Source organism: Lutjanus erythropterus, chromosome 15 (assembly GCF_056507025.1).
Source record: "Lutjanus erythropterus isolate fLutEry1 chromosome 15, fLutEry1.hap2, whole genome shotgun sequence".
NCBI classification, from domain to species: domain Eukaryota; kingdom Metazoa; phylum Chordata; class Actinopteri; order Lutjaniformes; family Lutjanidae; genus Lutjanus; species Lutjanus erythropterus.
The window spans coordinates 12,755,675-12,772,889 of NC_139331.1; the positions used below are offsets into that span (position 1 = coordinate 12,755,675).

At 38.2% G+C, this 17,215-nt stretch overlaps 1 protein-coding gene across 1 annotated transcript; it reads left to right on the forward strand.

Annotated features, from left to right (window-relative positions):
• The first annotated feature begins 3,868 nt into the window (after positions 1-3,868).
• On the forward strand, positions 3,869-16,554 carry enpp5 (ectonucleotide pyrophosphatase/phosphodiesterase 5). Its single transcript, XM_084737125.1, has 4 exons — positions 3,869-4,106; positions 8,354-9,256; positions 10,934-11,110; positions 13,481-16,554. The coding sequence occupies exons 2-4, from the start codon at positions 8,371-8,373 to the stop codon at positions 13,882-13,884; spliced, it is 1,467 nt and encodes a 488-aa protein (XP_084593251.1). The 5' UTR covers positions 3,869-4,106; positions 8,354-8,370; the 3' UTR covers positions 13,885-16,554.
• The last annotated feature ends 661 nt before the right edge of the window (positions 16,555-17,215 follow it).

Here is a 17,215-nt window from a genome sequence, read left to right on the forward strand (position 1 = left end):
GATAAATAATTTCTTGATTTTCTTAGAGACTCCAAATGGCAGAATCAATCAAGAAAATGACAACTTCACATCAATATCAGTAAGAGCGAAAGCTGTAATGAATTATAAAACACAGCACGACTGTCTAGAGTCTTGTGTTGGTTTTGTGATTTTATGGACAGTAATTGTAACCTATATTGATTTCATTGGAGAAAGATGTAATTTATCTGATCATTCCTTATTGATGTAATAATTTAAAGTTATGTTCATGTATGAGAAGAAAACAGTTGTTGCTCACGTTAACTTTGTTCTATAGCTTGGAGAGAAATGTTGGAAAGGATGATTTGTTTGTTGAACATTAATTGCAATTTATGTTGCTACTCTGGTTTCTGTTCTGTTTCTCTAAATAATGGTGTCTTGTAAGCCTTTTCGGGCTGGGGCACGATGCTTATGCATGATACAATAATAAAAATTCAATCAAATCAATCAAATGTTTGGGTGTGGTTGACTGCAGATGAAATGAACCTGTAGGTAACAAAGTAATGGAGGGAGAGTGTGAATGGCGTTTACCATGTCTGGCTTTGGTCATCACAACATTTGGCATTTTTTAAAAAACAGATAAACCACTTGTAGCATTACCAGAATACTCTCCGCATCTCCACTGTACACCAAAAATACTAAAACTACTGGTGTTAACAATATTTAAAGAAACATTTATCCCTAAATCCAAAATGCATGTTTTCCCTCTTTCCTCTAGTGCTATTTATCCATCTGGATAGATTTGGTCTGAAAATATCATTCTTCTCTTCAATATAATGGAACTGAAAGGCCAAAACATTTGAAAAGTTCAACACCAGAGTCTATTTCCAGAAATCATGATCCAGTTACTCAAAATAAGTCACAGATCTTGTTATGAGCAGGTTCATGTAGGAACTGCTTTCTTTCCTGCAGGAGAATCTGCCAGAAATTCTATCAAGAAACTGCTCTTTATGTTTTTATGGCCAAGAATGCCTTAATGTTAATGTTCGCTTGGACTTAAAGATGAACTGATTGGATTTTGGTCATCAAAGGTCAAGGTCATGATGACCTCACTAAACACATTTTTGGGCATAACTCAAGATTTTATATGCTAATTATGACAAAATTATACAAAAATGTCTAATACGATAAAACGATGAGGTGATAATGTTTTATATCCAAAAGGTCATAGGTCATTTATATCAAAGTTCGACTTCACAGTGATGTCATAATGTTCTCTATCTGTCCTCTGTCCTCCTCTCTAAAATAAGTCTCAGCATGAAGACATTGATTGTTTATTGTCAGCTGATTTCTCACTCTTCTTAACCGGCCGCTAGAGGCTGCACATGATCAACACCTGCTGTAGTTTGAAATCTTGTTTCAACATATGTGGGCGTCATGTTAATGTGAAACTTTGCAAATCTCCGCTGGATGCATCTGGCAGCTGTGGTGGCATTTCTTCACCATCTGTTGCCTGGTGGTGATCTGCACTCCACTGAGTCTACTCTTCAAGTTAAAACTTTCAGTTGTCGTTAGCTCAAAATTTCTTACAGTGAAAAAATGAGTCAGGGTCTTGCTCTGGGAACTCAAGTGTTGTGTTTCTTATATTAATTTCTTTGTTAAATGTGTCTTTAATATCTTCTAAATAACTCTAAAACCCTATTTATGTGCTTATTGTCAAATTAAATACTGCAATAACCTGCTGTTTGGCCATCTGACAAGTGCTATGAAGTGACTTGAATACAGAATTTGCCAAACCAGAGAACATGATCCCAGTGCTCCAGTCTGGAAATGTCTCCAGAGACTGCATATGAGGGTTAGAATAGATTTGAAGATTGTTTTCATTGTGTTCAAGGCCTATAATGGCCTTGCTCCATGGTAACAGATATGCTTGGTGGGCTCTTTAGGGAGTGCAATGAGCAGCTTTTATTTATACTCTGAGTGTGTCCTGAATTAAACTAATTAAAAATGGAGCCCCAAATCCGTATTTTTAATATATGCACAATGTATTATCACTTTGACACAATTTAAACTAACATCAAACATCTCTGAGAGGTGTTGGACCACCATAAGCCTCCATGACACCCTCAGTAACCCTTGGATTTGATGTCTACATGATTGATCAGACATTATTCCAAAAGATAATCCTCATTTGATGATGGTGGTGAAGAGTGTGCTCTATAACATACTGCTCTAAAATCTCTCACAAAAGTCACCATAAGGGACAAATTTACTACAGAGGCCCCAGAGGTGTGCATCAATGCCACGATTCTCTCACACAGGCAAGACCACATTCCAGTCAGTAAAGACTTTCATAAACAGGCTTTGAAACCAAAGGATAAATAGAAAAGTGCACTCAGAGGGTGAAGCATCTACTGCAATGCCACCTTAATGGCCTGATTGTTTTGCCACCATTAACATGACCCCCACATACATTGTCTTGAGCTGACACAAGATTCAAAACTACAGCAGCTGTTGATCACTTGCGGCCCCTAGTGGCCAGTTAAGAAGAGTGAGAAGTCAGCTGTCACTGGTCTACCAGTCAAATTACTGTCTATATCCATGTCTGTCCAGACTTAAATAATGTATGTAGAGCCTTTGAAGCAATGTAATAAAAGATATTGGGTGTAATTTTAGAAAAATAGAAGAAGTTACTATCTTAAGTATGATTCGAGTGAATAATTCTAATGCTGTGTTATTTACAGTGATATCTATCACATTCCTTTTTGTTTATGTTTGTTTTTTGTGTGTTTTGTTTTTTATGAGGTGTAGGTTCTCTTTTTCTGTGTATTTGATTAGTTTCTTTCTTCTTTGCACAAATAATTATACAAAATATATGCACACAGGATATGTAATTTTATTTAGAATATAATATATTTTTTAAAAGTTAATAAGAATAATCTTTCCAGCTTCTTTCTTGACCCTGAAATCAAAATGATCTCACTTTATTTATCAGCTGTTGTAAAATCTTCAATCATAATCATATATCATAAAAATGAACACTATATTAATACTAAATGTGGAAAGTATTAAAATGGTGAATTAAATGAGTATTGAACACCAGTAAACTCCTGAGTAGCTATCATTTCCATTTCTTTTCTTCTCCTACCTGATTGATTTGGTGCTTATTGATTTGACTTATTTATTGTGTTACTATTAAGGTCAGTTATACTTTCCTGGTATTTTTCTCTATAACTCTATCCATAATTTAGAATATATTTTCTGTGTTTGGGTAAATGGATAGGTTGTGATTGTTGTTCAGAAAAACAACAACAACAACAACAACAAAATTATTTTACTGTACAGTTACTGTTTTATTTGTTATTGATATTCAATAAATCGACCTTTGGAAGAAAAGAACATCTCTAACATCTTCCTTTCGATGGAGAAGTCAGTAGGTGAGAAACAGTCTCACCATGCAGCGTCATTATTGAGATGCCACCTTTCTTTAACGGTGGAATAGACAGACAGGACTTGACTGACACCTTGTGGACAATGTTTGTCGTTATTCTTGTTGCAGGGCGGCTTTTGCATTGCACCTTCAGCATTATCATTGTGTAAAAAAAAAAAAAACCCTGACAGAATTAGAGCAACAATATCTTTGAATGTCACTATTTTTAGTTTGCCCGTGGATCAGTGTTGTGGGTGCAGATTTCTGATTTCACATATTTCTATGCACATTAAATGCAACTTTGACACATTTTATCATGCATTTTACTTGATTTTTCATCTTCAAGCAAACACATTGTAACCTGACTGACACTAAGATGTCTATTTATAATACCGGATTCCTGCCTCCCCCCTTCTCTTCCTCCTCCCTCCCTTCCTCATCCCACATTACGTCATTGGGACCTGTGCGCTGGATTTCTGGGATGCAGCAGCTCTCCGTGAAGCGAAGCATGCACTTGCAGGGGACGCCGGACAGCCTTTTGTCTTCAGATGATCGTGTTTGGTTTGACATCTGCCAATAAAACAGACGGCGGGGGGTGAAAAACACACAGCAGGTTGATAGGCGGGACTTCCTTCGGACATATAACCCAGTCCGGGGCTGTTTATCTCGGTGTGCAGCGCGAGGCAGGCGAGGAGCCAGTGCAGGATCAGATAACAAGGTAAGACTGTTGACACCACAATATTCAGCCTTTTTGATGTTGTGCATTTTACTGCACGGATGTCGCTTCAACTAATCCTCTCGTATGAATTTGTCTTGGTGTGTGTGTGTGTGTGTGTGTGGATTATTGAAGGAGGCAGAGCTGCGCGATTTAGCTGTTAGCTCTGCAGCACTCATGCTAAAACACACAGCCAGTACACTGTATTTCTTTTGTAATGTGGCAGTACGAAGGCTCTTATTATTTACTTAGTTGTCATAAATGCATTGCAGGTGTTTTATCCTCAGTATTAGTCATTGCACTCTTGACCTCTTGTGCTAATGTTTAAGGCAGCTCCTGTCATGTAGAGCCGGAGGTATCAAATTAATATCAATATTCTGCCACAAGACTTGTTGTTGATATTAGGTGTCCCAGTAACACGATAGAGCTTTAAAGCTACACTGCATTTACCCAACTAACTTATTACAGTAGGACTATAACTGATAATTTTCATTATTTAAGGACGATACTAAAAATTTAAGGTACGATAACAATAAAAAAGTCCATGATATGATATTTATTGTGATACTAAAAAAAGAAATATTGCAATTTGAAACAATATTCTTTATTAAATAATGAATATGACGTGAGCAGCTTTTCTTATTTGCATAACATTATTTCAGCTTTCTGTGGAAGCCCATTTCAGCCAGTTAAAGAAACATATCCCCATGGAAAATCATAATAATGAATGATTTCTTTTAATCTCATAATTTTGACTTTTTTTAATCACATAATTCTAACTTTTTATCTCCTAATTTTGACTTTTTTTAATCTCATTTATGACTTTATCTCGTAATTATGATTTTTATCTCATAATTCAGACTTTTTATCTTATTATTATTACTAAAATAGAAATAACAGTAATAGATGATATGGCCCTAAAAAAATCACTATGGTCAATGTATTCCTTCAATAATAATAATATTATTGATGATGTGACAAAATACAGAAAATTATTTTTGGTTTGGAGTTCACATTAACTGTTGAGCTCCATTACTCAGCAGGGTGTTTCTGCTTGAGGTGGTGAAATTAGTTTGTTGTTTTGCTCCCTTTTGCTGTTAACATTTTCTTGCACTTCTTACATATTACAGGATTTTATTGTACATCCGATCTGTTGTAACCAAACCACTTCCACACTACTATTTAGGGTTAACTCCTCCAGTTGCAGCAATGTTAGTTTTACTTTCAGCCTTTCTTGTTGTCGCTGTGAGAAATGGTATGACATCATTTTGTCAGCATATATATATGATATGGCACATCCATAGCCAGCCATGACCTTAGCGTACGCAAAAGTTGGCATGCAGTTTACTGGCTATTCATTCTTGATTTACGTACAGTTGCAAAACATAAATTAACCATGAGATATCACAGTAGACATCTTAACAGTTTAGTCAAGTACAGTACAGATGCACTATTGATTAGTTTTCTAAGGAACTGATTAATAATTTAACATATAAAATACCCATCACAAGTTCCCAGAGACGTCGGTTATGTCCTTAAATGTCTTGTTTTGTCCAACCAATAGTTCAAGACCCAAAGGTTTCCAATTTCTAATGTAATAACAGCAAATTGTCATATTTAAGAAGCTTTAGTTTTTGGGCCATTTTTACTTAATAAATTCCTGAAATGAGTAACTGGTCATCAATTAGTTGTCAACTTACTTTAAAAACATGTTTCATATACAACACAGAAAAAAGAAGCTCAGACAGGACAGGGCAATTAAGATGAGTAAGAATAAGAAATAAAAATAATACTGTAAAAATAAAGGGTCTTATATCCAGGGATATACTGATACCAGCATCGGGTATCGGGTTTGATACTGTCCTCACATACACGTATTCATACTAATAAAACTACTCTGACACCCCACACCCGATACCATGTCACAAAAAATATCTGCTCGACACAAGCAAACATCTAAAGATCCAACATGATGCAGAGTTCAAGAAATTTGCTGATGCTGTTTTTTGGCCATGTCGTCATCATCAGTGAGAGACTCGCTGTCCTCAACATCAACCACTAATGACTGCAGTGACTTTGGAAACTGTCTGTAAAATTCCATGTAAGTCCATGTAAAACTGAAACAAATGCACAGAGTGCAGCTGTAGACCGCAGCCAGCCGCTGTCCGATAAGTCCCAGCGGCCATAAACTAGTTGAATGCTTCGACTGATAAATTTGAAGATGAAGGAAAAACGCTGCTGACACCAGTCTGTAACCCTCTTTTCTTGGCAATAAGCTGCTACAACCTCTCTTTGTACACTCTAATTTATTCTCCTGTTAATCTTCACCAAAACGGCCTGACACCACAGGACACCCAGCTTCACTCTTTGGGGTTCACAGCAGGTAAACAAAGCTGTTAGACACATGGCCCCACACTCATACCTGTCCCCCCCTAAACAATGGGCAGGTAAGAACTAATAAGCTCTTAGACAAGAGGGACATGAAGAAGAAACTTAATTACTACATGTTTAAATGTGTAATTAAAATATTAGTTAAAATGCTGCAAATGATAATGAAATAATTATCATATGTAACACCATTTGTAACAGTAAACTTAATTTTGCAAGTCCATAATAATGTTGTGTAATTATTATACTGAAATATATCATGTACACAGTAAACTGCACAGCTTGCTAAAGAACATAAAAATAGGACAAATAACCCAAAAATGTAATGTGTACAGTAACTGTGATTACACTAGCAGCAGAAAACAGGAACAGCATTTCTTTACATTTAGAAAGTGATGAATATCTGATGAAAATAAAACATTATTTTTAAAATTATTGTAACTGTAATGGCATTATTGAGTACTTAAATATCAGTACTCCGTATCAGCAACTACCCAAATGTAAGTACTTGTACTTGGTGTGAAAAAAAGTGGTATCGGTGCATCCCTATTTATATCCATCCCCAACTTCCCCCTCCCACAACAACAGACGGGCATAATGAAGTAAAAAAGTCTGTAGAAAAATAGCAAGGTTACAGGAAAACTGGCTTTGCAGTAGAAAAACTACTTAGTATGGAAGATGACAGCGTGTGTTCAATATGGTTTGTTATGCTTTGTTATTGATCAAGTAATCAATTATTTGCCTCAGCCCTAATCAAACTCTTGTGTAATATATTGAACATTAATTATCATGTCACTGGTTCTGAGGAATTTTGCTGCAAATGTAATTTTATCAGTGTTACCAACATACACTAGTATGTTAACAAGGACATTACACAATAGAGCCGTAATCTAGACACAACCAAACAAATATCAGTACAAAACAACACAAAGACAAACAAATAAAGAAAAAACAAACAAACAAAACAAAAAACAACAACAAAAACAGAACACCTACTAAAAACGCTGTGATGACAACAATAAAGGGAAGAAAGTGGGGTATTAGTGTGGACATGTGTGTATGTGTTTGTGTGTGTGCATGCATGTGCATACATACATCATACAAACTAGGGTTAGGTAAGCAAAACAAAGGTATTACGGGGGTTAAGGAATAACGTTATTAAAACTGGGAAACAGGGAATAAGAGTCAGTAAGTGGGAGAGAGAGGGCAACGGAACAAAAATAAATAAGTAAGAAAATAATATAAATTAATTAAAAATAAAAAAAAGCAGGCAATCAAAATGTAATAATAATGACAAAAAAAAAATCTTGATTGTTGTGGGGCCACCATTAGGATCTGAAGGGATGGGTAAGAGTCAAGTGGGTTGGGCTTGTTTGTCACACACACAACATGCAAATACCTGGTGTGCTGAGGGTTAGGGTTAGTCCATGCAGATCTTGGTCCTTCCAGAGCAGATTCCTAACCCTACGACTCTTTTTTTTCCCCCCTTCTTACCAACAAGGAAGTATACTAAAAATATGTGGGCACCTGAACAAAGTAGGTTGACCCCTGAAGTCAGTTAATCAATTAATCTGTCAACAGAAAATTAATCTGCAACAGTTTTGGTAATTGTTTTATTAAATGTTAGAACAAAAAGGACACTTTTTTTTTTTACACATAATAAATATCTTGGGTTATGCACTGCTGGTCAGATGAAACAAGACATTTGAAGACATTACATAGGACTGGCTGTTTTCTGACATTAAATAGACAAAATACCAAGAAAATAAATTAGCTCCAGTTCTTGGCACGCTATTGTCTTAAGTCTCATAGCATGCTGGAGCTTTTTGATTGAGAGATCTTCTTCTTGTGTGTGTCTGTAGGTCTCATCACACACCACATGATGCTGGGCTGCTTGCTGCGAGGAGGCTGCAGTCCTCTGCTCTGCCTGTGGGCCCTGCTGCAGCTGCCTCTGGTCTCCCTCCATCGCTTGAACCAACATGGCCACCGGGGCCACAGCGTGAGGGACCGGCCCAAATTGCTGCTCGTGTCCTTCGATGGTTTCCGCTGGGACTACATTGACCGGGTCCCGACACCTAGCTTCACCGCCATCATGAAAGAGGGAGTGATGGTAAAGCAGGTGGAGAGCGCTTACATCACCAAAACCTTCCCCAACCACTACAGCTTGGTGACGGGAGTGTATGCTGAGACGCACGGCATTGTGGCCAATGAGATGTATGACCCCGTCCTGAACCGCTCCTTCTCCATGGAGACAGACAGTATTTATGAGTCACAGTGGTGGGAGGCGGCCGTGCCTCTCTGGGTGACCATCCAGAAAGCTGGAGGGCGCAGCGGGGCAGCGATGTGGCCGGGATCTGATGTGAAGATCCACGGCATGTTCCCCAATCGGTATCTTCCGTACAACGCCTCCGTCCCCTTTGAGACCAGAGTGGAGCGGATTATTGAATGGTTCTCTGCACCCAAAGAGGAAGCGGTGGATTTTGGAGTTCTGTACTGGGAGGAGCCGGACGAGAGCGGACACAGACTGGGACCTCAGAGCCTCAACATGGATGCAGTCATCGTCGAGATCGATGAGAAGCTCGGCTTCCTCATGAATGAGCTAAAGAAGGCAGGGCTGTATGAGAAGGTCAACCTGATAGTGACCAGTGACCACGGGATGGCGCAGCTCTCCCCTGATAACATCATAGAACTGGACGAGTATGTGAGCAGAGACCTGTACACCTGGGTGGATAAGAGTCCGGTGGTGGGAATACTGCCCAAAGAAGGTATCACCATAAAAACATCTGTCACATTCAATGCTATTAATAAACATTTTTTAAAATTACATAAGGTCAAAGGGGTACATACAGAAGTTGAATATCATTACAAAAAACACCAGTAAATTAGGAGAGAAAAAGAGGAGGAAAAATAAACAAACTGTGCAATTTACAACAAAAAGTACATTATTTTATTATTCATATATATGTAAATGTGACCATATTTATAAATAGACATATCCTTATTCACTTGTATCAGTTCATATTAATGCATAGAAATATACAATCATATCTACATGTAAACACATATGCCTTGTTCCTTATTACTGTTGACGTCCTTTTCAAGAATGCACTGTTGCTCAATAACTTTATGGAACGTTGAATGTTTATTTGCAATTAATAAATTTGACCAAAGGAGTAGTTTGACATTTTCTTACCACTCTCATGTCTGTACGCTACATAGAGTTAGCTTAGCATAAAGACTGGAAAGCTAGCCTGGGTCTGTCCAAAGGTTACAAAATTCACCCGCCACAGATTCTGAAGTTCACTAATTGACACACTCTGTCGTTTATTTTATTCAGACATAAACTACAGTGTGAAAACAATGTATTGTTTAACAGTGGGAGGAGGGAGGGGGTTCGACAGGACTGGATGGGTACAGTGACTTCCTAACTAAGCTAAGCTAAGCTAACTGGCTGTTAACTGTCGCGTACCATTCCTTCATACCTAGCGTACAGACACAACAGTGGTATCAGTATTCTCATTTAACTGACAAAATGACGGTCAACAACATTGAAGAATGGCTTTTTCATTGCTAAGGCGAATTTAAACTTGAAATTGAACAATATACTAACTGTTAACAGTTTAAAGTAGTCTTTAATATATAACTAAATACAAAACACTTAAAGAATTTCATATAACAATGTCACTTCTGAGTTTTTTTTTTTCTTGATATTCAAGAAACTTCGGTCTCAAATTATTATGATAAATATGATAGTATTTCCTAACCTGAGGAAAGGCTGCTGTCATCATCATTAGTGATATAAATCACATTTGTGTTTATCCAGTGTTTTATATCTATGCTTCCCATTGCTGAGGTCAGGGACGCCCACGCTCTCAGCTGATGTGCTGGTCATGGGGTCACTTGAACAGTCGATTTGCTGGACGTCTCACTCACTGTTGTAGTCCTTTCGAACGAAATACAGACACACTTTTGACAGTTTTTAACTGCGTTTAAGGTAGCTTCTAGCTAACGGTAGGCTAACGTTGCTGCCAGAGTCACGCAATGGCTGCACCCATAGGTATTAATGTCAGGTGACAGCTCAAGTGGCACCAAAATCTGTGTTGCGAGTCAGTCTGGTAAGTATTGGATGTATAGGAACTAGTATCATATTGACACCCTACAAATAAGCATATTTCCAAAAATATCAAAGAACTTCCTTAATGTATACATGAGGTATTTTAAGAGGAAATTGTTTGTGGTCAGTACAACACAAATCTAGAACAGGCAAATATGTATGTTCTCTGTTTACACATGCCAAATGTTCAAACGGTTTTGATGATTTAATCTGTCTTCTTGTTTCATTTTTTCTGTTCTCTAATAATGTCTTTACATTTTAATAATATGGAGCTTTAATTCTGTATCTGTGGACATTTTCCATCATAGATTTATCATCTGTCTTGCAGGGAAGCTTGAGGAGGTGTATAGTAAGCTGGTGGATGCAAACCCGAACATGATGGTGTACAAGAAGGAAGACATTCCGGAGCACCTCCATTATCAACACAACGTCCGGATCATGCCCATCATCATAGAGGCCAAGGAGGGCTGGACCATCATGCTGAACAGGAGCGGAACCTTCATGCGTACGTGTTAAAACCAGTATTCTGTTTGTGGCTGTTCACATTACACAGTTTCTTCCAGTTGTTTCAGACAGCAGCTTCTGTGTGCTCTATTAATAGCTTCACATGAGATTTTTTTTCAGGCATTGAACCAAAGCTAGCTAATGTTATACCAGCTGCAATTAACAAAGAAAGCCAGATTTGTTTTCCCTTCGAAACAGCAGGACTGTGTGTGTGTGTGTGTGTGTGTGTGGGTTTTGGATGTTTGTCATGCACCGCCTCCAAGTGCTGCTATTTTTCTTAATCCAACTCAAATCAAGCAGGTATTTTTTCAAACAGCTACTCTTCAGATTAGAGATCTCAAACGGTATCACGGACAGCAGACTTCATCAGCCGTTCTTGCTTCTTAGTTCCTCGTCTCTTGTTGAAAGCTTGTTAATCAGTAAAAAGACTTGGTGTCTGCAGCTGAAAGAAGAACCTGCTGACTCTCAGTGTCGTGAGGCTGCTGTGTAGTATGATACCATCCTGCGGATTGAAAGTTTGATTTTTACTGGGTAGCTGTTTGATTTATGGGCCTGAATGATAAAACCATAGCTGCTACTGTCTGGCAATGGCTGGCTGTGCTTCTTAGTGCATTACAAGGAAGGCACTGCCATGTAATATTGTAGACCCAGTATGAATCACAGTAATGTTCACTTATTGATTATTATTATTAGTGGTTTACATGGACAGGACATGAACTTGACTGGAGATGTGGTCAGAATATGGCAGAAATGGAATCCAGTTTTCATCAGTATGTTTTCATCAGTGTTTAGAATAAGAACTCTACAGCTTCAGGGGGTGAGGGCTGTCACAATGTCAGAATTTCATCATGTGATAATCATGACCCAGCAGAATTCATGGTAACGATAATACCGCGATATCTGTAGAACACTTGAAAAGAAAAAGAAAGCTATCAGTCAGTCTTTTACCATAACTTCAACTGATTTAAGAGTATACAGTTGTTTAACAGGTGTGGGATTATTTCACAATATTATCATATGTTCATTATTAAGATGATATCAATATTTAATTTTTAAAATATCACAGTTATGAATATCAGTGTATTAGGACACCCTTTTAGAGGGCACAAATCCTCCTACATGGAGGATGCCATATTGCATCACCATATTGCATCACCATGTTGCATGACCATGTTGCCACGTTAGTCCAGAATGGATGAACAAAGCACTGACTCTAGATGCTGTGTCACTGTAGGTCCTCTTATATGCTTTGAAGGGGTGGGGGGGTAAGTGGTAGTCAGGGGACAGTGCACATTAAGAAACATTGCTGTAAATGAGTAAGAGTTAGCCAACAGGCTTGTTTACATCTGTGGTTCAGTTTGTTGCAGTCTACATCCTCACCACTAGATGCCACTAAATCCTTCACACTGGACCTTCCTTACTGTTTACTATTCCAGCGTGTTGCATTACCACGCTTAACATGACACTGTCAAAATACAAACTGTAACATTGTTCTTCTGAACTGGTTGCTGTTTTTTTTTTTTTTTTTTTTTTTTTTTTTTTGGAACAGAATGTTTGTTTATCCAAAAACTCCACAGGGCACATGCATGATCACAAGGTTAAATTTAGATTCTTTCAAAAGTTACATTAGGTGTACATTTGAGGTTTAATGTGTTAAATGCAGTTTCTTCTTCCTAAAACATTTTTGGTAATTTAAAATCATGTATTGGCCAGATCCATGTTTACTTGGTATCAGTCTTCTTACCTGCCTTTGTTGGCACTTTGTTACTCGACTCAGTCAGTGGAATGGTGTGAAACCACTTGCAGGACTTCATATCACATCACCCTTGTGCATGTGTGTATTTATGCGTTTGTACAATACAAACAAAATTTAAAAAATCATTAAAACATTACTCCATAGTGTCACTGATTGTATTAAAAAACTCTGAGACACTTTACCTGATTGGATTGTATAACCTACTGAAACTGCCTTCACTGATAAACTGTATTGATTTTACTCACAGAACAATAACTGAGTCCTGTTAGTTGTTAGTTCTTCAGGAATGTAATAGCAGTAATAGATTTTTGGAGCAGTAGTTAGCCAGTCTAAACTTTCATCAAAGGAATTTTTGCGGGTGTGTTTTCATTTAAATTTCAGTTTCGCTTGTGCATCACAGTGATTGATTTAGCAAAAACCAGTCAGCTGGCGTGAGCAGACATGGTAATAAATCATCTGAGAAAATGGCAACACCAGATTCCATAAATCTCTAAACAAAAAGTGCTGCCTGTGATTCATGAGATGTGGTAACTGTAGATTTATAGATGCAAGAGTAATTAACATCAAAGCGTTGCGTCTCTTTATGCTAATAGATGTCTTGTCTTTTCTCTTCAGTGGGGAACCATGGCTATGACAACACCTTACGTAGCATGCAGCCTGTGTTCGTGGCCCGTGGGCCGGCCTTTCGCCAGCATCATGTCAAGACGTCCATGAACTCTGTCGACCTTTACCCTCTCATGTGCCACATCCTGTCCATCAACCCTCTACCAAACAATGGCTCCCTCTACAACGTTAGGGACCTGCTGGCCGAAGAGCCAGCTCCATCCACGCCCAGCGTCCCTCCCAGGGTCCAGGAGTACTCCTATGCCCCTGTCGTGGGTTCTTTCCTTGGCGTGGTGATGGTGGTGGGCTTTCTGGTGGTCTACATCAGACAAGTGACGCTCAAACAGCTGCCCTCACTAAAACACAGAAGCAGGGAGATGTCACAGCCCTTACTGCAAGAGGACTTGCACCTGTAGCTGAAGAAACAGAAATGATGGCAGACATATAAGAAGAGGAGGTATTGCTCCCCAAGGTAGTCCGCTGTGTCCAGAAGCATCCCCTAAACGCCTCCCTTATTCAACTAAATGCCCCCGTGCTGCTCTTTTTATTAGTCGGAGATAAAGGGAATCTAATCTAACCTCCTAATCATGTATAGAGGTACACGTCGCTTGCCTGAGTGAAAGGGAAATGTCTAGGGTGTGCTTCTGATGCAGGCTTAATCAAGATAATAAACCTTTACATGGGCTTTATAGTGGCTTTGCTTTGATTGTGAATTTTATCTAATATCATCTCATTGTTTTCATTGTCACTTAATGAGTAAAAATTCAAAGCTAAGAGTGGAATTTTAACCTGTGATTCTGGCAAGTGAACGTTTTATTGGCCAAAACAGTGACTTGAATAATATTAAGATGTCAGTATGCTTGAAATGAACTTATCTGAAGGTATATGTGTTTAAACATCTGCAGTGAAAAGCTGGCTATCATAGAGAGGGGCGAGGAGCAATAATTTGTTGAAATGGTGAAATCTGTGCACACGTTCAGACAATCTTTCCATGGTGGCATTCATAGTGTTGCACTTACTTGCACATAGAAAAACAGAAGTAATGAAGTGTGAAGAAGATTAATAAAAGATCGCTTCAGGGAGAAGTTCACACCCTGCTTACTTTTTCCCCTCCACACATCTGGCCAGCTACTTCATTAAGTGGATGTGATGTTGGATTATCAGTTTTGGAAAGTAATAAAAGATGCCAGACAGAATCTCTCCCAACCCACCCTATTCTAATGTCGGAAATATATGGAGGGAGAGGGTTTCGGATGTTATTTGATGATCCAAAAAGCATTGTGTGTAAGGCTGTATTCAAACCAAATCAGGTGATGAGGTGTTTAACAGAGAGATGTGCTGCAGTTTGTGGGGTTGTGCACATGTTTATTTACGCTTAGATCATAACTGCTGTGAAACAATCAGAAAATTTTGTTTTATTTATCCAATTCACCAGCTTTCTCACCATCACAGCTCCCGCACTTTGTTCACTCTCTAGCTCTTTCTCAGACAAATGAACACAAGCTGAAAGAAGTCTCTTGGTGCCACTAGGTTGCAGCATAAACTGCAAGCCGGAAGCAACTAAGAGAATACCAGGAGTTCTGCCTGGATAGCACCAGGTTTCTGTGATATTTCAGGCTGACTTTAGAGCAGTCTGATTGCTGGCATATGTGATTGGCCAGCGCAGTGTGACATCAGGTTGCATTTATTCAAAAGTTGACTCTGTTTCAACTTTTTGCTGCAGACCCACTTTGTTTTTTGTTTTTTTTGTTTTTTTCCTGGCATCAGCTGCAGGCCTCACTGCTGCAGCCTAAATGCACAACACCCAGTCATGATGAATCAGCGCACTGGCGTTTTCATGGTAACGCCTGATTTGGTCTGAGTACAGCCTAACAGCGGTATGGACAGCAGTAGATTTGGTATATTCGGCCTTGGGGCTTGACCTTGTCAGGTTTTTGCCTCCAGTTGTCGTTCTTGTGGCCTCAGCACTGAAATAGAAGACATTTTTAAGTGAAGTAAAACTGTGATTAATTAGAAAAGTATTCAAAATTGAACTTGTTTCAGGAGATCGGCTGTGGTCAGTATTATTTTTGAATGTTACTTGGAAGCAGATGTTCCACTGAAGTCTCACTCAATGTGCCAGGCTACTGATCATCTGTGTAGGTCATTCCATGAGCCGGCCACATCACGACCTCGCTCTTTAGTAGTCAGTTACCATTTGCCTTTTAACTTAATGGAGAACATCTCTCTAAGGTGTGCAGTTGTTTGTGTGTCAGTCTGTTTTTTTTGTAGAGTTTGTTTTTGGAGGGCATTTTTCTGTATAGATGACCGTGTACCGCCCTCCTATTCATTACCATGGCCATTTGTTGGTGAAATGTGAAGTGCAATTGCTATTGGTCAGTATTTCGTCATAGAGATTTTAAGGGTTATGTTGTTGCTTGGTTGAGAAGACTATTTTGGCATGACTTGTAAGAACTGTTCCCCTGATTTGCACTACAGGATAGAAATGAAACAGAACGAAGGGGCAGTAGTTGGATGCTTTTTAGGTCAGGTCATGTATAATTTGCACTCTTTGTTCGTAGTTGCTATTTGAAATAATGAAAAAAAAAGTTAGGTGCCTCTTGCCAAAAAGCTTTTTAATTAGCATAATCGTAGAAAGTCAAGTAGAATCCAAATCTGCAAGTAAATAATTCTGATATTTTTTTCTGCATCATTTAAAAAAGTATTCGGTTAAATTTTCTCCTTATGCTTTTAGATGCATTGACTAATACCTGTGCCCAAAAATGACAGTTATCACTGTGATCTATACTTTTTACAAAATTTTAATTGAAAGGATTTATATGGAAATTATTAATTTTCTGATAATTGTCTTGTTTTATGAAAGAGAAGTGTTATCTGCTAATTTTCCCCTGACTTGTTGACAGATAAATGAAATATATCCATAATTTATTTCAAATGATTTATTTGGAATTGTTAGAAAGGGAATAAATAGATCAGGTTTAGCTCAGCTGATTATTATGGATATTTAATATAATTAACAAATTAACTATCTTTGCCATGTTGATGCAATTAGTCTTCTGAAATTAAAGGGACTTCTGTGAAACTGAGCAATTTGCATTGTATTTTCTGTGTGTGTGTGTGTGTGTGTGTGTGTGCGCGCGCAGAGCCTTTACACTTTCTCTTAATCCAGACCATTTATGTCCTCACTTTTCTCACAAGAACGCCTCTAAGAAAGAGGCCAAACAGCTCAAGAGAACTGATTCTGAAGGCTCATAAAAGCCATGTAAAAACAGGAACCAATTATGTGGCATGAATAAGCATTACAAGCTGTTAGCCCTTAGGGACTGTACATAAATTATTGGGATGGAAGGTAGGCCTGTATTTAGGCAGGACTCTGGTAATATGGTATATATTATGATACAGATGTTATGATTCAATATTGTAATACTGTAAGCAAGGTTATATATTGCTATTTATACAGTGAAGATGAGTAACACTACTATCTAGCAGTTGGGGTTTAAACACAACTCAAAATGAACCACTGCCATGAATCTTCTCAGTATCTCATTATCACAATACAGTGTTTTAGAGAATCAAAACATTTTATTACAAAACATAATGATACTCAAATGAATTGTTATTTTCTTACACCCCTACTGGTCCTCTAAATAAAGTCTAGATATTTTCTTTGGACTCTCCTATTGACACTTTGACTGGAAATTGTGACACAACCGTCCCTCCAAAATCTCCAAAAATGTGAATGAATTG

What these genes read in the sequence shown, in the direction of transcription:
- enpp5 (XM_084737125.1), top strand. Translation starts at nt 8,371, where the DNA reads ATGATGCTGGGCTGCTTGCTGCGAGGAGGCTGCAGTCCTCTGCTCTGC. An exon ending in GGGAATACTGCCCAAAGAAG is followed by an intron (nt 9,257 to 10,933) that starts GTATCACCATAA and finishes TCTGTCTTGCAG; the next exon opens with GGAAGCTTGAGGAGGTGTAT. An exon ending in CAGGAGCGGAACCTTCATGC is followed by an intron (nt 11,111 to 13,480) that starts GTACGTGTTAAA and finishes TTTTCTCTTCAG; the next exon opens with TGGGGAACCATGGCTATGAC.